At 39.3% G+C, this 21,383-nt stretch overlaps 1 protein-coding gene across 1 annotated transcript; it reads right to left on the bottom strand.

Annotated features, from left to right (window-relative positions):
* Positions 1–18,164: 18,164 nt before the first annotated feature.
* On the bottom strand, positions 18,165–20,757 carry LOC117527788 (G-protein coupled receptor family C group 5 member C-like). The gene is made up of 3 exons (XM_034190285.1): positions 19,599–20,757; positions 18,560–18,656; positions 18,165–18,462 (listed from the first exon to the last, which is right to left on the bottom strand). The coding sequence occupies exons 1-3, from the start codon at positions 20,575–20,577 to the stop codon at positions 18,441–18,443; spliced, it is 1,098 nt and encodes a 365-aa protein (XP_034046176.1). The 5' UTR covers positions 20,578–20,757; the 3' UTR covers positions 18,165–18,440.
* Between the last annotated feature and the right edge of the window lie 626 nt (positions 20,758–21,383).

The following is a 21,383-nucleotide window of genomic DNA, read 5'->3' as shown; positions in this document are numbered from 1 at the left end:
TGTTGGGCTACGGTGAAAGAAAGACACGATCCGTCTCACTTTACCAAGAAGTCTGGATATTTGGTTGAGACCTGTTGCTTTCTGAGAAGCTAGATTAATAATGTGCGCAAAACATCCGATTTGGGGGCCCATTCCAGCTTCACTCACTGCATTGACCATATTCCTGGCATTGTCTGTTGTGACTGTTATTGTTGTTCCTGGCCTCTCCAATTTCCACTCAAACACTGTCTCTTTAAGTACCTCGGCCAGGTTTGCACTGGTGTGTTGTTCATACATGGGCCGTGTTTGCAGAACATGGCTCACCATGTTCCACTCTGGGGTGATGTGATGGGCAGTCACAGTTATGTAGCTCTCGTTAGCTCTGGATGTCCATCCATCAGTTGTGAGTGCTGCTGCACAAGCTTTTGACAACTCTTGGACAACAGAAGATTTAGCTTGTTCATAAAGGCCTGGTATTATTTTCTGGCTGAAGTGTGGACGAGTGGGTACTTAAAAAAGGGGCTCAATCACCTTTAGCATGTATTTAAAACCAGCATTTTCAACAACTGAATATGGTCTTAAATCCGCTGCTATAAAAACTCCAGTGGCTCTTGTTATAGCTTTGGCCCGATCTGAATTGTCAGGGAGAGTCTGCTTGAATGCAGACGTCAACTGCGTTTGCATTAATGTGCTTTTTTTTTTTCTTGTAGCGCCGATATTTACACTCTGGTGGTGTTGTTTCAGGTGAGTTAGCATGTTTGACGTGTTGCCAGAAACATACCCGATCTCGGCTAAACAGTGTCGGCACACTGCTTTTGTCTTATCCACCTGTCTTTCTCCGTTGCAGTATTTAACCAGAAAGCCAAAGTGGTCCCAAACAGGAGACTTTAGTGACGGGGCAGCGTCTTCAAACTCCGGTTTATCGCTAGCAGTAGTCATGATGCAAATGGGCTGCAAGTGTATCTGCACATGTAGACGCGGAACGTAAACACAGTAACACACACAAGTCGCGGAACGTAAACACAGTAACACGTAGCAATTTTAAGCCTCCACACGGGGCACCAATAAATAATGTAGTGAATATTAATGCCTCCACAGGGGGCACCAATAAAATGTAATGAATATGGGTTAAACCTCACACGGAGGCACCAATCAAACTGTAACGAATATTAATACATTTATTGGAATAAATTTATTAATAATTTACTGAATCGCACTCACACGGAGCACCAATAAAATGTAACGAATTTAGTGATTATTGGTGATTTGAGTGGCGACACTTTGCTTTACATATATTCAGGCCTCACTATGGGGACCAATTATATGTAGCATTTAGTTTAGTGAATAAGTAATTAAACTCCCAAATTGAATTAGACTGGATTAGGCCCCAAAATAACGGGTCACCAAAATAATTGATTTAGGGTTTAATACTTATTATTTAAGCATTAATGGGGCACCACCTATTTTTCTTTTATATGGCATAAGTACCATAATTTAAACATTAACGTATCAGTCTCAAATTAATTAATTAGTCTCGATTTGGTTTAATCAATCTCTGACCTGAAAATCATGAATTCTTCAATACGGTTGACCAAGAGTTTCCTTCTGTACCCAAAATAAACCACAGCAGGAAATATTTACAATTTATACAAGAAATTAACATTTGACTGTAGACAGTGATGAAAAACACATTCATTCGGGGAGACAATTTTCTTACTCACTCATGAGACATTGGAAGAAAGAGGTGAAGCTTAAAACTTTAAGTAAATTAATCTGATTGAAATTTAGTGATGAATTTTGAAGCCAATTATGAAGAAAAATATTACATGAATGTCTTTAAAGAAAAGGAGATGAGGAGCCACCTGTAACCACTGACAACAAACCTTCATGGAGCCTGGACTGGGTCGATTAGCTGCTGTTGGAGGGCTGGTGCCGTCCGTCCGTCGTCGATATCGGGCAGCGTGAGCTCACCTGGGTCAGAGGGGTTCACTCAGGTGTTCCCGGTGTGATCCCAGGGCTGGTGTCGGCTGGTTTTGCCGTAACTGCTGCAGTCAGGTGGAATCAGCTGCGTGTCAGCGTGCGGTGCCCCAGAGGTGGAAGGTGTTTGTTGAAAAAGGGTTCTTAGTAGCTTCCAAAAAATGGTTGGAGCCAAATTAAAGTCTTTGTGACTTTAGAAAAAACTAAAACTTTAATAAGAGCGTTGAAAATTGAATGAAAAAGTAAAAGTTGCTTTTTCTGTAAATTCGCTCTTAATTTGAAGAGCTCAGCTCGGAAGTTCTCTTAAAAATTCAAAAGCTTCACGCACCTTAAAAGCGTCAGGTTAAACTTTGTGTTTGTCCCAAAGGTAGAATGAATGAATGCCACGTGGTAGCTTAGCTTAGCAATGGTTCTTGGCCCAAAATAGAATTAAGCGTTAAGCAAAAGAGAGAAGAAAAAGTTGCAGAAGAGGAAGAGTGGGAGCAGAGAGAGGGGAGAGCAGCGAGTAGAGAGAACAGACTTTGTTCTAACTTTTAAAGGAGGACTTACGTCACTAAACTCCGCCTACTGACACACGCATCAGTTAACACGAGCACATCAATAAATGGAATGACTACATGCAAAGCATTTAATTTGAATAATAAATGCAACAACATTATAAGTCTTTAGATATAAATGAGAGACATACTGATGTCAGTTCTTATTTCAAACCAAAGGTCTTCTCTTTGCTTTACTCAAGATAAAAGTTAGTTGTGAAGAATCAACGATTTATGGCCACGTGTTATCATGGAGGAAGGGTCCCCCCCTGGATGAGGAGAGGTCCTGTCTTATCTTGATCTTAAAAGTTTTTGGGTTCTCCTGTCCTGGAGAAGCTCAGATTCTGACGTTAAGCCATAATCATGTTATGTAGTTCACGAATTAGAACCTTGTTTTTCTCTGGAAGTCAGTGTTGGACCATGGGAGGATGTCTCCAAAACTTATCTGAAGATCTCCAGATGACTTAGGAATTTCTCCACGGAGGTGGAAATGCAGTCTCTGCATCCAGTGGGTTTTTGTGGTTGAGAGAGGATTAATATATTTTATTCAATCAGGTCTAATCGAGGCCATCGCGCTACACATATGCAAGACGCAGAACGTAAAAGCAGCAACACACGCAACGCGAACTCACCTGTGCACAGCCCTGAACTGAACCAAACGTCCCGTACCGAAACGGTTCAATACAAATACATGTACCGTTACACCCTTACTCTGTACCGAACCAAACGTCCTGTACCAAAATGGTTCAATACAAATACATGTACCGTTACACCCTTAATAGTATCCCAATTTTTGTTATTGGCAGGACAGATGTACACAACGTTCAAATGATGTATGTTTGGAGCAAAAGCAGATGTATCACACTTGCCTTAATAAACGTAGGTCTGTACCCTTTGTTTTTCCACGTACCTAGACCTTTTGAGGGTCTGTGTACTTGGGGCATTTTGGTGCTGGATTGTGCATGAAGGGAATATATTCTATGTACCTGCATGCAGTAGTGGGCGCAGTTCAGATAATTCGATAACCAATAATTATCAAAGCTAATGTTTTTGCTAGCGGATTAGCTTATGTTCCGATAAATTTAGTTCTGATAACTTTCAGTCTGATAACTTTTTTTTTTTTTTTTTTTTGGTAAAGTGAGCAAAGTTTAACAGCCAAAAATGTTTGTAAACCCTAAAATCAAACATTCTTGTCCATCTGTTGTGTGGTTTTAGCAGACTGGCTGCCTGATGCTTACTGATGATGTCATCATTAAGCGCAAAATGTGATTGGCCGGTCGACGCGGGGAGCATTGTGGGTAGTGCAGTTCAGGTTCACCTTGGACGTTACAGTGAGTGAGTCCGCTCAACACAAAAACAAAATGGACTAATTTTAACATTATATTATTTTATTTCTTTGTGGCTGTAATTTAATAGCCAAGACTCTGTGGGAGAGATGAGCTCTCATGGCGCAGCTATGTGTACAGAGGGACTTTTCTTCACTTTTAGACACTGTTTTGGATTTTAAAAAAAAGATGCTTTGTGGATTATTTATTCGGATGAATCCCACTGGAAACTAACAGGTAAGAATCTATATTTACTATGTGTATTTTACTCTGCCAATCATTACGTTAATGGACATCAGTTCAAAGCGTGTGAAGAAAGCAGCAGCTTTTTGGTTCGTAACTGACGGTGTATCTAATACCGAGATAAACTGACTTCTAATACAAGTACTGTCTTGCTGCTTTTGAAAGATAATGACAGTGTTTGGGGTTTTATTTTTTATTCATTCATTTTTTGTGCATTTTTATGTGTTTGTAATACTTGAATTTACCCAGCAGCGAAAAGTGAAGTGAAACTGGTTTATCAGAAGCCGACAATGTAATCTGATGTGGCCGCATCTGAATCAGTACTAAAAGTTATTGGTTATCTGTAATAAAGATCTTTTTCTTTTTCTTTTTTTTTTTTCTTTTTTAGCAGTTTACCAGTTTAGCATCATAAAAGATAACTTTTCAGTTATCGGATTAATGGTTATCAACGCTAACTTTTTGGTTAGCTGTGCCCACCACTGCCTACATGTAATACAGTTCCCAGTTGAGCTTCCAAGTACACAATGATGAAAGAGACATTCACACAAAACAAAACACATTGAGCTCAGGTTGGCCTTCATAACACAAAAAAGCCATTCTGAAATGAGAGGGTAGAACCAGCTTGAGCACTGTCACTGATATGCAATGTCACACTTTGGAGTTCTATACCCTGGGGAAAATGCTGATGCTGTGTCATGTTACAATGTAATTTGTATGTGCTCAACTTTTATTACTCTTATTTCAACTATCATAATCTCATTGATGTTTAAGACGTAGCAACTCTGCGATGTCAGATAACATAAATATTCCATTCAAGGAATCATGTTATCTGGACTAACTTACCTGTCCAACACAAAAGTTGATCTTTCTACAAGACTGCTTTCTATCAGGTGCCCAGTAGATGGCAGTAATATCAAATGTTTACTAATTGCAGTTCTGTGAGAAGGAGCCATACCTACTTAACCTCTGTCCCAGGGGCTTGTTGAATAATGTTTTTCTTTCTCACCCACTTTATTAGGCTTGAATAGATGTTAATAATGCCAGCTACTGGTATTAAAGTATTGCCTAAAGGATAGATTTTCTTTTATAACCTTAACCACTACATTTTTTTAACAACAGCATATAGAAATTGTGCTGATTTCTCTCATTCATTCCACCCCCTGCAAACAAACATTCAGTGGTGTGTAGAAGAATGAATGTAGAAGAATCACCCTGTGTGTGTTGTTAGTGTTGCTCTGAAACAGTGTGGCGCATTACACTGAAATTCTCTTGCCGTGCAGTATATCATACTGTTTGCATTTCTTAATGATTGGTGAAAATGAAGTTAAATACATGTTCAATGTCTTGGAAATGTGCATGTATCCATCCCATGACTTTTCTAAATGGTTATTTTAAAAATGAAATGTATTAGACATAATTTGTATATTTCGTTTCTCTAATTACGTACAGCCTCTGTATTATAAAAATGGGTTGGAATTCTGAAATGATGTTGATATTTTTGTTAAACCCCTCAAATTACGGCACATTTTTATTGCTTCTGTCAAACTCCCTGGTGGTGATGTACATGGACAAAAATCCAAAAATTACTGTCAAAATACTTGCAAACCAGAGTGTATGTGTGCGTACTTTATATTTGATATTGCGAAGCCAGATGCCCAAACAATTGTCTGTCTACCGTATCACATTGGGACAGTCTGTTACACCTTAAATGCCTGTGTATTTATTGTGACTATGAACAAGGCTTTTGTTATAAAATGAAAGCTTTTAACATGTATTCCAATGTGCTAACTAATATCACCAGATAGCATTAGCTGAGCTTTTTTTTTTTTTTTTTGTCTGTGGATACACTACACAACAAACCTTTTGAGGCCTTTTAATTTGTGTACATATGGATGTCAGAGTGCTGAGTGGGAACAGGTGCCTGTGATTGGTAGTGGCTCTGGAGAGTTGATTATCGTCAGAATGGGTCACATGACCACCCACATCCATGTGCACATGACAGCTTTTCATGCTGGTTGACAGTTGTGGCATTGATCTCACCTGAGGTCAGTCATATTATATACCTTTGTATTCTGGCATAGTTCCACCTTAGAATTGGAATATAATGTATAAGATATGCCTTACTGAATTTTCATGCAATACATTTCTAAATCCCACTGAAGGACAGCAGAAGGTAGGGGTGGTGGCCAAGTGGTTTGTGCCCTTGGTTTCAGTGCAGAAGGTTCCAGGTTCAAACTCCACCCCTGCCACATTTCTCGATGGATTTGTGGCATTGTCAGAAAGGGCAGCCGGTGTAAAACTTGTACCAAATCAACAGGTAGATCCACCTTGGATCTAATCACTTTGTCCTCATTATATGGCCTTTTAATGTGGAGGCTTTCAAGGTGATGCAGTTTTTTTTTTTTTTGAGTTATTGTGTAAACAACTTAGATGGACCAGGAGATGCTGGAGGGATTATATTTCCCAGATGGTTTAAAGGATGTGGCTGAGGATAGGGATGTGTGGGCTGAGCTTGAATGCTGCCACTGTTACCCCGAGCAGCATACGCAGCACAAAATGGAAATCTGAATGATCTTGAATGCGATAAACTCTATATTCCACTTGATCACTGCATTTTGCAGGGTACGTCAATAGGATGTTTTAAAACCTAGTAACACAGTATCCAAAACTAGAAGCACTCAGAAAGTGTAAACCTCCTCCAAGGCCATGGGGTCACTGACGCCATAACATCTACACGCCGTGGAATCATTGAACCTAAAAAAGTCTAACAATGATGTTTGCTCAGTAGTAAAAAAAAAAGAGCAATAGCATGTATCCTTAGCGCTTGGCATCACAGTTTATTACAACTTGCACCTTTCCCAGAAGCTACTGTCATCTGAGCACTGATAATGATATTGCATGTACTTATAAGAGACAAAATTAAATTTATTATTCAACTAAACTGCAACTATATGAATTTTTTTAACATTTATGAAACACTTCTCTAAACAAGGCCATAGGGTCACTGACCCTAAAGAGATTCCCTCCTTGGCACAGTGATCTATTCAACAATTCAGTGTTATAACCAAAACTATGATACATACACTTTTCTTTCCTTTATATTTGACATCCTTGACCATGAAAACATAACACTAGAACTTGGAATCACTTTTATGTCTATTAGTTCAAAAGTTATTGTATAAAAACGATTTTTCGGTAATGGCGGTTTTCTTCTGGATCAAATCAAATCAATTTTATTTATATAGCGCCAAATCATAACAAACAGTTGCCCCAAGGCGCCTTATATTGTAAGGCAAGGCCATACAATAATTACGGAAAAACCCCAACGGTCAAAACGACCCCCTGTGAGCAAGCACTTGGCAACAGTGGGAAGGAAAAACTCCCTTTTAACAGGAAGAAACCTCCAGCAGAACCAGGCTCAGGGAGGGGCAGTCTTCTGCTGGGACTGGTTGGGGCTGAGGGAGAGAACCAGGAAAAAGACATGCTGTGGAGGGGAGCAGAGATCAATCACTAATGATTAAATGCAGAGTGGTGCATACAGAGCAAAAAGAAAGAAACACTCAGTGCATCATGGGAACCCCCCCCAGCAGTCTAAGTCTATAGCAGCATAACTAAAGGATGGTTCAGGGTCACCTGATCCAGCCCTAACTATAAGCTTTAGCAAAAAGGAAAGTTTTAAGCCTAATCTTAAAAGTAGAGAGGGTGTCTGTCTCCCTGATCCGAATTGGGAGCTGGTTCCACAGGAGAGGAGCCTGAAAGCTGAAGGCTCTGCCTCCCATTCTACGCTTACAAACCCTAGGAACTACAAATAAGCCTGCAGTCTGAGAGCGAAGCGCTCTATTCGGGTGATATGGTACTATGAGGTCCCTAAGATAAGATGGGACCTGATTATTAAAAACCTTATAAGTAAGAAGAAGAATTTTAAATTCTATTCTAGAATTAACAGGAAGCCAATGAAGAGAGGCCAGTATGGGTGAGATATGCTCTCTCCTAGTCCCCGTCAGCACTCTAGCTGCAGCATTTTGAATTAACTGAAGGCTTTTCAGGGAACTTTAGGACAACCTGATGATAATGAATTACAATAGTCCAGCCTAGAGGAAATAAATGCATGAATTAGTTTTTCAGCATCACTCTGAGACAAGACCTTTCTAATTTTAGAGATACTGCGCAAATGCAAAAAAGCAGTCCTACATATTTGTTTAATATGCGCATTGAATGACATATCCTGATCAAAAATAACTCCAAGATTTCTCACAGTATTACTAGATGTCAGGGTAATGCCATCCACAGTAAGGATCTGGTTAGACACCATGTTTCTAAGATTTGTGGGGCCAAGTACAATAACTTCAGTTTTATGAGTTTAAAAGCAGGAAATTAGAGGTCATCCATGTCTTTATGTCTGTAAGACAATCCTGCAGTTTAGCTAATTGGTGTGTGTCCTCTGGCTTCATGGATAGATAAAGCTGGGTATCATCTGCGTAACAATGAAAATTTAATTCAATGCCGTCTAATAATACTGCCTAAGGGAAACATGTATAAAGTGAATAAAATTGGTCCTAGCACAGAACCTTGTGGAACTCCATAAACAACTACCCTTTCAAGAATTTTTGAGAGAAAAGGAAGGTTGGAGATTGGCCTATAATTAGCTAAGATAGCTGGGTCAAGTGATGGCTTTTTAAGTAATGGTTTAATTACTGCCACCTTAAAAGCCTGTGGTACATAGCCAACTAATAAAGATAGATTGATCATATTTAAGATCGAAGCATTAATTAATGGTAGGGCTTCCTTGAGCAGCCTGGTAGGAATGGGGTCTAATAGACATGTTGATGGTTTGGAGGAAGTAACTAATGAAAATAACTCGGACAGAAAAATCGGAGAGAAAGAGTCACTGAAAGCAGCCAAAGATAACGATACGTCTTTGGGATGGTTATGAGTAATTTTTTCTCTAATAGTTAAAATTTTATTAGCAAAGAAAGTCATGAAGTCATTACTAGTTAAAGTTAAAGGAATACTCGGCTCAATAGAGCTCTGACTCTTTGTCAGCCTGGCTACAGTGCTGAAAAGAAACCTGGGGTTGTTCTTATTTTCTTCAATTAGGGATGAGTAGTAAGATGTCCTAGCTTTACGGAGGGCTTTTTTATAGAGCAGCAGACTCTTTTTCCAGGCTAAGTGAAGATCTTCTAAATTAGTGAGACGCCATTTCCTCTCCAACTTACGGGTTATCTGCTTTAAGCTGTGACTTTGTGAGTTATACCACGGAGTCAGGCACTTCTGATTTAAAGCTCTCTTTTTCAGAGGAGCTACAGCATCCAAAGTTGTCTTCAATGAGGATGTAAAACTATTGACGAGATACTCTATCTCACTTACAGAGTTTAGGTAGCTACTCTGCACTGTGTTGGTATATGGCATTAGAGAACATAAAGAAGGAATCATATCCTTAAACCTAGTTACAGCGCTTTCTGAAAGACTTCTAGTGTAATGAAACTTATTCCCCACTGCTGGGTAGTCCATCAGAGTAAATGTTATTAAGAAATGATCAGACAGAAGGGAGTTTTCAGGGAATACTGTTAAGTCTTCAATTTCCATACCATAAGTCAGAACAAGATCTAAGATATGATTAAAGTGGTGGGTGGACTCATTTACATTTTGAGCAAAGCCAATAGAGTCTAATAATAGATTAAATGCTGTGTTGAGGCTGTCATTCTCAGCATCTGTGTGGATGTTAAAATTGCCCACTATAATTATCTGAGCTAAGCACTAAGTCAGACAAAAGGTCTGAAAATTCACAGAGAAACTCGCAGTAACGACCAGGAGGACGATAGATAACAACAAATAAAACTGGTTTTTGGGACTTCCAATTTGGATGGACAAGACTAAGAGTCAAGCTTTCAAATGAATTAAAGCTCTGTCTGGGTTTTTGATTAATTAATAAGCTGGAATGGAAGATTGCTGCTAATCCTCCGCCTCGGCCTGTGCTACGAGTGTTCTGGCAGTTAGTGTGACTCGGGGGTGTTGACTCATTTAAACTAACATATTCATCCTGCTGTAACCAGGTTTCTGTAAGGCAGAATAAATCAATATGTTGATCAATTATTATATCATTTACTAACCGGGACTTAGAAGAGTCCTAATGTTTAATAGACCACATTTAACTGTTTTAGTCTGTGGTGCAGTTGAAGGTGCTATATTATTTTCTTTTTGAATTTTTATGCTTAAATAGATTTTTGCTGGTTATTGGTGGTCTGGGAGCAGGCACCGTCTCTACGGGGATGGGGTAATGAGGGGATGGCAGGGGGAGAGAAGCTGAAGAGAGGTGTGTAAGACTACAACTCTGCTTCCTGGTCCCAACCCTGGATAGTCATGGTTTGGAGGATTTAAGAGTGTGCATATCATGAATGCTTGGTCTTGTTGGATTTGTGAGAATCTACTGAATCTACTGGTACCTTGTTTCCCATGTAACAATAAGAAATATACTCAAACCTGGATTAATCTTTTTATTCACATAGCACTACTATTATTCTGAACACTACTGTGTGTGTGTGTGTGTGTGTGTGTGGTGTGTGTGTGTGTGTGTGTGTGTGTGTGTGTGTGTGTGTGTGTGTGTGCGCGCGCTAACAGCTCCACAGGCTAAACAGCTGTACCGTGACCTCCAAAAGTATCGGGCCCCTTGGTATTTTAAACATTTTAATTTGTTTATGCCATCTTAAATTCAAAACATAAATCAGACTTCTCAATATAAAAAAATCTTAAAATTATCTTCCTTAAACTCAACTTAATATAAATTAATTCAAAGTATAAAAAGCCAAGATGATGGGTTGTGTAAGTAATGGGCCTTTTTGTTATAATACCTGTAAAAAAATCTGTTTTATTTTTCTTCAGACAAGTCAGTGGATGGATACATGAACATTTCCAAGTCACTGAATATGTCTTGAACTTTCTTTACACCAATTAGGAAGAAATACAAACAGTATGACACACTCTGGTAAATCTGTGTGGAGTAGACCTCAAAAACTGAATGACTGTGCAAGAAGGAGAAGAGTGAGGAAAGCCATCATGACACCCGGACAACCCAGAAGTTATAGGTTTTTCTGGTTGTGATTGGAGAAATTGTGCACAGTGCATGTTTTGCATTTTGTATCCCCGGTTACACAGCTTCATGATGAAATGCTTTAGAGGAGAATTTTCTTTTGTAAACAGCAAAGTTTAGCTACAAATTACCAGAAGGTACATCTAAGATGCAAGCCTAGATTTCATTTTCTGATTAAAGAAAATCCTGCTCTATATCACTTCATCATGAAGCTGTATAACTGGCAATACAAAATGCAAAACATGCACTATGACCAATTTCTGCAATCACAACCAGAGAAGCCAATAACTTCTGGTGTGTCTTGGTGGCTTTCCTCACTCTTCTCCTTCTTGCACAGTCACTCAGTTTTTGAGAACTGTCTGCTCCACACAGATTTACCATACAGTGCCATACTGTTTGTATTTATGTCACCCATCATCTTGGTTTTTATCACTCATCTTCAGCTGCTATCAAGTTGTAGAGATTTGCTTTGAGTTTGAGTGTAGGGAATATAATTTTAGACATTTTTATATTGAGAAGCTTGATTTAGTTTTTGTATTTGAATTGAAATGGCATAAACAAATTAAAATGCGTGAAATACCAAGGGGCCAGGGCACCGTATGATGTAAGCCTATGGGGCAACCTAAAAATTTCTAAGTGAGCCACTTTTTTCACTGCTGAGTAGATAAAAATGTAGCTTATTCTCCTTCCAGTTTGGTAATACTGCTCTCTGCTAATCTGTACAAGTCAATTGGGGGCTCAGTGTTGTGCTTACAAGATGTATGAGCCCCTCAACAATTGACTTGCAATTAATCTGTTTTAAAACTTTCTTTACAGTTATGGAGGTAAATATGCACACTTTTAGCTGTGTGGGCATTCTCTCCATGCTACCAGACACATATAATCCAGACATTACACACACACTCACTCATCTTCAACTGCTTACTCCATTTAAGGGTCGCGGGGGACTGGAGCCTATACCAGCAGTCATAGAGCGTGAGGCGGGGTACACCCTGGACAGCACGCCATATAGACGAGAGATGCCAATACCTGGAATTTTGGTAATGATCCAAGTAAATATGGGCCCAGTATCGCCGATACGATACTTTTTCATATTTAAGCTTCATAGATACAAAGGATCCAAAAGACCTAGGATAGAATTTTGCCAAACTTTGTACGTGACAACAAAATACTTTATTATCACAATCAACATTTTTGTTTAAAAAAATATCACTCACCACAAAACAAAATCTCCTGAGGTAGAGGGCTGAAAACTACAATACAAGGATGTGCTGCTCCATGTTGTGTGACACAGCGCTGCTCTTACAGAGAGTAGACTTTGATGAATCTGCGTGTGCAGCAGTCAGCGTGTGTGGGAAAGAAAAAAAGCATGAGTATCGATCATTTTACACGAGGAAGGTTCAGTATCAATACCAGCATTGGAATCGATATTAGGTTCAATCCACCCACCTCTAATTTAGACAAATAAACACATTCACACGCACACGAACACCTGCGGACAATTTAAAGTTTCCAGTCCACCTAACCCAGGGGCGCTAAGTGTCAATATAACAGGCATACTCTCACAAGCGCCACTAGCTTAGCCTATGGCAAGCTAAAAGTGGACGCTCTCGTTTTGGCCAAACAACCAGTTTCTCGGTATTCTGTGTTAGTACGTGCCCGCGGCCGACGTGCTTGATGAATTCCTGCGCAAAAAGTAGTTCCCAGACCTGCGATGACGGTGCATTTTAATGGATAACAAAAACCATCAGGACTATATTTGGTACAAGAACTTGTGTATCTCATGTGTTTTTATGCCTAAATGATCGTAAGTCAATACACTCGTACAGCAGCATCTTCTCATGCCGGCAAATTCAGCGCTGGGTCAGGCGAAAGTAGTCCGGCGAGCTATCCCGCAATGCCAAAATAGCAGAGATGTCGCGCCAGCGAGAGCGGCACGCTGAGCAGGGTGTATAAAAGTTACAGAGGTAGAGCGAATGGAAGGAGACAAGATGTTTGTTCTATTAATTGCTATAAATAAATGTTGATAGGTCCTGTGCAGCGTCATCGTTTCTTCAAGCTTACTGAACCAAAACTGGGCAGTACATGACACATTTTTGTCTAGTTACAATAAGCTGTTTACTGTGAGTGTTTTTGGCTAGCTGCATATGTAGCAGTTATCCTGTCTCTATGCTAGCACATGCTGGACCGATTTATCAGCGTTTTTTTTTTTTTTTTTTGCTTTGTTTTTTGTCTCAAGTGACTGAAAAATCCCCAAGTCTCCCTTTGATTTACTTTCTGATTTTGTCATAACATTTTAAACAATTTAAGTTTTAAATGCTTTTTGGCGTGCTGTTTGTATTTATGTGATTGTTTATCGACATAGTCATCACTTTTGTCTTCTTTCAGGCGACTGTTGGTTGTTTGTTGTCCTAATGAGTTTAACTGTGCAGCACAGAGAAACAGCACCCTTCAGTTGGTTATTCTCATTCGTGTTGTTCTGCTATCTGATGTCCAGCTTAATGTTTAATCAGTTTGTGCGATTTCCTCTTTGAGTGAGTACTTTACGGCTTCTGGCAGCGTTGTAGGACAGCGGGTGTAATTGGGTGAGCACAGGCTCAGCAGGCTGCTAGGCAGCCACAGCTCACATTAAGACTTTTAAAGTGTGTGTACGTAGGTGCAAATGTGTGCACGGCAGATTACACAATGGTAATTGTGCCTTTCCCTGTGGAGAAGGGAAAAGTCCTAATGAAGCAGTTATCTGTGCAAACGCTCATTTGTTCCTTGTCCATATGTGTTGTGTTTCCATACTAAAGTCTGGGTTTGTACATAGAACATTTTGCATTTTTGTATTTTGAACTCCAGTTCAAAGTATTAAAAATGGTGTCTTTTCAGGTATACTGGTGCTTGCCTATGGAAAAGTTTATCTAGTCATATGCAATCCCAGTCATCCAACGGTGCTTTCAAAAATGTATTCAGAATATTTTAATCTCAACTTTTTTGAAGGAAGAACTCAAACCTTTTTTCTTTTAATTGTGTAATTATTTTCATGTTAATTTACTGTCCTAATGTATTTATAAATTGTTTAGGTTCTTGTTATCATATACACACCATTATTATTATCAGTATGACTTAGTTTATGATTATGTCTGCCAGGGATGTAATAAAATCATCGGCATTTATTTATTTGTCTATCTGTTTTTCAGAAAGATTACGTCAAAACTACTGCACGGATTCTGATGAAATTTTCACCTCAGAGAGATATTAGCCCATGGAAGAATCCATTAAATTTTGGAGGTGATCTGGATCTGGATCTGTATTCTGGATCAAGTTTCACTTTATATAGGCGTTGAAGGATTACTTCAAAACTGCTTTACGGACTCTCGCCATATTTTCACCACAGGTAGATGTTAGGCCATGGAAGACTCCATTAAATTTTGGAGGTGAGCCGGATTCTGAATCAAGTTTCACTAATAAAGGCTTTGAATAATTACTTCAAAACTGCTTCATGGATTCTCACCAAATTTTCACCACAGATAGATGTTAGGGCATGGATGACTCCACTGAATTTTTGAGGTAATCCGGATCCAGATTGGCAGACGTTAGAAGTCTGTGATTGCACTTATTGCTTCTTTTTGTCATTTGATTTTTAAATGAACCACAATGGAAATCATTGTTTTCACTTTCTTGTGTCATCCATGTATTTTTAACATATTTAGCATTATATTATGTACTTACATTGAACTTACTGAATAAAATCAATCAATGTTTTAACCCCCTGAACCTCTGCATCTGTAAATTAGTAAATCATCTGTAGTTAAAAGCCAGAAGGTTTATACAGTGCTGTGACAATTGGTCTTTTACACTTTAAGTTTTTTGACACCATTGTTAAAAAGGCAATCATACTCACACACACATACACACTCAGCTTCGACCGCTTAGTCCAATTAAGGGTCGCGGGGGGCTGGAGTCTATCCCAGCAGTCATAGAGCGTGAGGCAAGGTACACCCAGGACAGGACGCCAGTCTGTTACAGGGCCACAAACAAACACAGTCACACCCACTTGCATACCTACGGACAATTTTAAAGATTGCAATCCACCTGACTCACATGTCTTTGGATGGGGGAGGAAAGCGGAGCACCTGGAGGAAACCCACGCAAATACGGGGAGAACATGCAAACTCCACACAGAAAGGCCACAGGTGGGAATTGAACCCATGACCTTCTCGCTGTGAGGCAACAGTGCTAACCACTAAGCCCACGTGCTGCCTGGCAATCATACTTTTTTATATTAAAATTTTGAAAATCATGCCTCGTCAACTTAAAGTAAAAATAATTTCAACAACATAAATAAAAATATCAAAGTCAAAACAACAGTGTGTGTATAAGTGGACTAGTGAGGGAAGCCACCAAGACACTCATGATAACTCAGGCTGCAGCTCATGGTTATTGTCATTATGGATCCATGTCTTACTTATTTATTTTATTTCTGATTAACAAATTCGTTGGTTGGTCCATAAAATGTCAAAAAAAAAAAAAAATTTGATTAGTGTTTTCTGAACACTGAGATGACGACCTCAAATGCCTTGTTTTTGGTGCAACACAAAAATATTCAGCAAGCAAAGAACATATTCACTTTTTAGAAGCTGAAGTCAGATAATTTAAATTTAAAAATGGCTGAAAATGATTGACTCACAAAATATTTTGTGATTAATTTAATAATCAATTAATCATTTATGCTATAATGACAACTCTTAAGGAGCTATAGGCTTCTGTGGCTGTGAGTGGAGAGGCTGGATGAAGTGTAACTTTTGTCTGTTGCATCAACACTCAGCTTCACAGTGGAGAGGCGCAAAGAACGAAGAAAAGAAAACGGATCACATCTAGGCTCAAGTCTCTAGGTGAAAGGTCATATCTTTTTAAGATGAACCTCCTCTGTTCTGTTCCACAGTGAAGCTGTGACTGGCGATGCAATAGGCAAAAGTTGCACCTTGTCCAGTCTCTCCAGTAAGTGCCTTGCAGGAGATAAAAATAAAAAACAAAAAAATTGCCTAATGCTAAACTATTAAATCTTATCAAACCAACATGTAGAGTAAAAGTCTTGAGTGTTGCATTCAGGGACTCTGACAGAACCAGTCAGCTGTTCAACAGCTCAACATTTACTATCCAGTGAGTCAACAACGGCACATTATTTACACAACTATTTATTACTTTAATAAGTTAACATTTGACTACATTTTATAACACCAAGGCACAACAAAATAGTGACATTAAGCAGCACACAGTGAACAGATTATCAATTTACAATCAGCAGATTCATAACTGGAAAAAAAAATTCCAAAAATATTGCCGCTTATGCAGTATAGTGGAAAATCTTTCAGTGTTTGGGGCTAATAGTAAAAAGTATGTATGCAGTGTGGGGCTTAGTGTGCTTTTAAAGTGTGAAATAAATGTTTGGGCTCAACGTTGTCGCACATCTCACATTTTGGTAAGAAATGGGGGGAAAATACATTTAAAGAAAATTCCTACCTGCAAATACACACAAGCTTTTTTTCTTCTTTTTAAAGTGTGGTGAACAGACTTTTTTTTGTCTTTACTTGTCATAAACCCATATAATCATTATACGTAAATGGGAAAACACCTTTCCACACAGAAATCTACCTCCAACAAAGAAGCTTTTCAGATATGACTGCTTGTTTGCTGGTTGGCTGGATTAGAGTTATGCAGGCTACGAAAGTAGAAATTCTCATGGAATGCATGGGTATGTGCATGCATCATCTAAACATGCAGGTTGTAGGACAGGTAAAGTGGTGGTGTAGTACTATATTCTCTCCCTACTACTCACTTACTTGTATGTACTGTAGTAATGGTTGGGTCATAGGCACTGAGGTTGTTTAGTACATACCAAATGCTCAAATGCATGAATATTTATGCATAAAAATGATCTATTGATAATTCTTGGGGGATTAAACACAAATGTTCACTTTACCGAAACGTTAAACCCCGCCCACTCTGCTAAAGTTTGGGTTGGCACTTTACTCAGTGTTTTGCGCCAAAACATGATTTATATGTTGATAATGGTCACATGAAGTCTGGGATTATGAACTGGTGCTGTGTATCACGGCCTCCACCACGCCGACCAATCCACCCAAGTCATGGGTGGCAATCACCCAGGCAGACAAATGGACCATCCTCACCTCTCGAAATGAACCATCTATCAGCTGCAGCCAGGTGAAATGTGCAACCTTCTGACATTTTACACCTATGCATAATTTATAATATATTAATAATTTGACATTAAAGCATCCAGCATAACCTGTTAACGTTCTAAACATAGTGACCCCCCCCCCCAACAAAAAAACCAAACAGAACCAATAAAAAAAATGTAATAAATCCAACAAACGTCCAGAAAATTTCTTGAAATTTGCTGGACTTAAACTTCAGTCTGTGTACAATCATTTCCCAACATGTCATTGACCAAGACATGATGTCAAGGAAAATACCTGGAGGCCTATTTTGCCAACAAATCATACCATTTGGAGCATAATTTTGAAAGGACATGACTTCTATGGAAAGCAACCAAGATAACTGAAACTTTGGGGAATGATTGTACACAGACTGAAGTTTCTAGGATTTATTACAGTTTACATGGGTTCTGTTTTTTGGGGGGGAGGGGGGGTCACCCTATAATTATGGAAACACATTCTGCTGCCTCTATAATGTGGTTCCCTTTTATTTTACACAAAGTGAAATAACCTAATAATTAAAAGTAATATTGACTATGATAATATAATTGCACCCAAACTCAAACATCACTATGCCCATACATTACTGTCTGGTATTTTTTTGTGTTACACACATACAGTGGGCAATAAAGTATTTAGTCAGCCCCTGATTGTGCAAGTTCTTCTACTTAGAAAGATGAGAGAGGTCAGATATGCCAGAAACCTTGCTTGTTTGTGGGTGACCAAATGCTTATTTTCCACCATAATTTACAAATAAATTCTTTAAAAATCCTACAATGTGATTTCCTGGATTTTTTTTTTTCCTCTCATTTGTCTCTCACAATTGAAGTGTACCTATGATGAAAATTACAGACCTCTCGACTAAATACTTTTTTGCCCCACTGTAAGTATATGTGTATGTGAAAAGTCAACACAAATATTTACTCTTAAAAAGCATCTTCCAGTGGAAGATATATTCATTTCATGGATAGGTGTTCTTGTGACAGGTCTGACGGGGGTAAAGATCCAGATGAACCAGGGAGTGCACTGCTATTTTGATTCAAAACAGGAAATCTAACCCGTGGAATAATTATGTCTTGGTGCAGATCACTCTGTGGAAACATTTAAAGCAATAACAGTCATCATCATCTTTTTTTTTCTTCTTTTTTTTGCTCATAATAAGAAGAGAATCAGTATCAACACACTCACGCTGCCAGTCCTTTGGTCATAAGGACGATTTCCGTGGGCTGATACACACATCGTATCTCATTAATGCCACTGTGTGCAGATGCTGGCGTTTTGGCTTCTGTTGAAGGGATTTTTAGATTAATCAAAAAGTCTCTATATGAACAGTTAATTATTGATGTTGACCAGTTACATATTTCATTATTTGCAGTTTCTGTCAAGAACTTGTGATAAATTTTGTTCATATCAGATTTGGGTCAGATTTTTTTTTAAATTTATTTTATTTTTTAAACTGACCTGCTGAACATTTTGCCATTTCCTCTTAACTTATTTCTGTTTGTTGCAGGGAAGTACTCTTACCTGACTGGGCCAATGTACCTTAAGGATTCAAAAGATTCAAGGATTCAAAATGTGATGGCGACTCACGTGCGGCCTTCCGGGCTGTCTGTCTGGACACTGGACACATCCATGTCTCGGCTGTCATCTGTTGTGATTTGTTTTTTTGTTATGACTGTTTATCTGTGCTATGGGTTTTTTTTTTGCTCTCCAGTGGTGCTGTGTGAGTTCAACACAGCAGCAATGGAGGTTTTCTTTTCCCAATTCTTTCCTTGTGTGTGCTTTTATATGTGTTTATGTACCGGACCGGCTTATGTGTGTTGTTGTTTAAGTGTGTCATGAGGCTGGTCAAGGTTTGTTCAGTCCTGCTCGTGACCTAGGGCAGGGATATACATCTGGAGCTGGGTCCCCGGGCGCCAAAAAAGGCGACCTCTGCTCCTAACTGGCAATTAGGATGGGTAAAAATGCAGTAAACACATTTCATTGTGCAGGGAACATGTTCCTATGTGCATATGACAATAAACTCCTTTTGAATCCTTGAAGTACTCTTACCTGACTGGGACAATGTACCTTAAGATGGGTTTTTCAAGGATCAGTGTCTTACGTACCAACCAAATAGCACAAAACAACACAATTTTTGCTTCATGAAGTACTTTATCAAAAATAATACTTTTTTCATACATACTAATTTGGTGCACTGCTATCAAATTAGTGTATCATGGTGTACCTGGTTTGGGTTCATCCATAGAGAAGGTGTTATTTTCCATGTTCTTGTTCTGCTGAATTGGTTCCGGTTCATTATAAATGTTTTCAAAAACCAGGCTTCTAGCAGGATAGACATGGTCGCCATCAGGTGGCTGCTCTTGGTCTAGATCCTCCTGAGTCAGAAAGCAAAGCTGTGGGATGGTGTAGAAGAAAAGGAATACCCAGGCATTGGACAATACAGCTATGGCTAGAGTAGGATCATCCCACGTGGGTTTCCCAACTGCTTGGTTCCCATAGATATACATTACAGTCCAAACTACCCAGATAGCCAAAGTGAACAGTCCTGTGACTAGGATGAAAGTTCCATCTCGACGCCTTTGCTTGTGCTTGTATGTCGGTGAGGGTGCAGCTGTCAGGACCACACCAAGTAGCAGAACCATCACGTAGATCAGCGCCATCACAAAGTCCTGATTTTCAATGCTGCAGGACGGGTCCAGATCTGCAGCACCTCTGGCGGGACTCCTGATCACAGTGACGATGAGCCACTCTGTGTTGATGATCACCTGCACCAACCAGAGTGCTCCTGCTCCCAGGCACAACATCCAGCTCCTGAGCCCTTGGCCTTGACGCTCCAATAGAGCGAGCCACAGCCCATGCATCATCAGGCAGGCAAAGCAGCCCGAGAACAGAACTCCAAAGAGGAACCTCCGAGCAGCACAGGTAGTGGCATACTGCCCCACAATAAAGGCAAAAGTGAGGCCAAAGAGTCCAAGAGCAGATACAAGAACGCTGGCCTGCAGGGCCACCATCCCTTTCCTCTTCTTGTCCGTCACAAGGGGTATGCTGGACATGAGGACAATGAACAGGACAAAGGAGGTCACCACACCAGCAGAAGCAATGGCCATCACTGTGACCCCCCACACTGCAGTCAGGTCACACAAGTTGTAATATATGGAGCTGATGGAGGCACTACATCCTTCTGGAGTGCTGGTTGAGCCCATGGTTCTACAGCTGATTCAAAAGTCTGCAAGAAGAATACTGAAATAAGAACAGAAATAGATACAGACTTTTGAGATTTGATAAAAGGTGGTGTAAAAATATTTTCAGTCTATAATTTTCAGACTGATCATTGCCAAAACACAAGGAACATGACATGGGGGATATTTTCAAATATACTTTCAGTGGGCATTATTGAAATATTGATCACAAGACTTTTAAAATATATTTTAATGACCACCTCTGTGGCCAAAGAGGGAGCTGCGGTCCACACTTTGTGAATCAGTATAAGTTAAAACTTGGTAATGGAAACAATAAAGTTAATGGTCAAACAAATTTTGTGTGTATTTTTATGGATAAAATTCAGTGGATGCGGTGCTCACAAAACATGTTTTTGAAGAAGTTATGAGGACTCATTAAATAGAGTCCGTTTTCTTGATATTACATTATTCGTTCTAACTTGGGAGATGGTACGAGCTTAAATTTTGTATTTGTACATGGAGGATACGTGTGCGCCTAAAAAGTTCCAGGAAAATAAAATGCGCGCGTACACCGTGTGCGTAAAAGATCAGCGTTTGGTGTCTAAATTGCATTTGATAAGCATAGATCCCGAAAAATATAATATTATAGTGTTAAAGTGTTTGGTCTTTCTTTAATGAAAGAAATAGTAGGAATATAGCAGAATTATTGTGTTGCTCTTACCTGGAGTGATGGCAGCAGTTCTGATCTCCAGATGGCTCAGATGTCCAAACTTTGCTGCAGTTTTTGTTTTATCAAAACCAAACACGATTCAATTCATTTATTTGCATTC

Source organism: Thalassophryne amazonica, chromosome 16 (genome assembly GCF_902500255.1).
Source record: "Thalassophryne amazonica chromosome 16, fThaAma1.1, whole genome shotgun sequence".
NCBI lineage: Eukaryota > Metazoa > Chordata > Actinopteri > Batrachoidiformes > Batrachoididae > Thalassophryne > Thalassophryne amazonica.
The sequence above is the reverse complement of the archived record's forward strand: the minus strand, read 5'-3'. Positions and strand labels throughout refer to the sequence as shown.

What these genes read in the sequence shown, in the direction of transcription:
- LOC117527788 (XM_034190285.1), bottom strand. Translation starts at nt 20,577, where the DNA reads ATGGGCTCAACCAGCACTCCAGAAGGATGTAGTGCCTCCATCAGCTCC. An exon ending in TATGGATGAACCCAAACCAG is followed by an intron (nt 18,657 to 19,598) that starts GTACACCATGAT and finishes TCCCTTCAACAG; the next exon opens with AAGCCAAAACGCCAGCATCT. An exon ending in ATGACCAAAGGACTGGCAGC is followed by an intron (nt 18,463 to 18,559) that starts GTGAGTGTGTTG and finishes ATGTTTCCACAG; the next exon opens with AGTGATCTGCACCAAGACAT.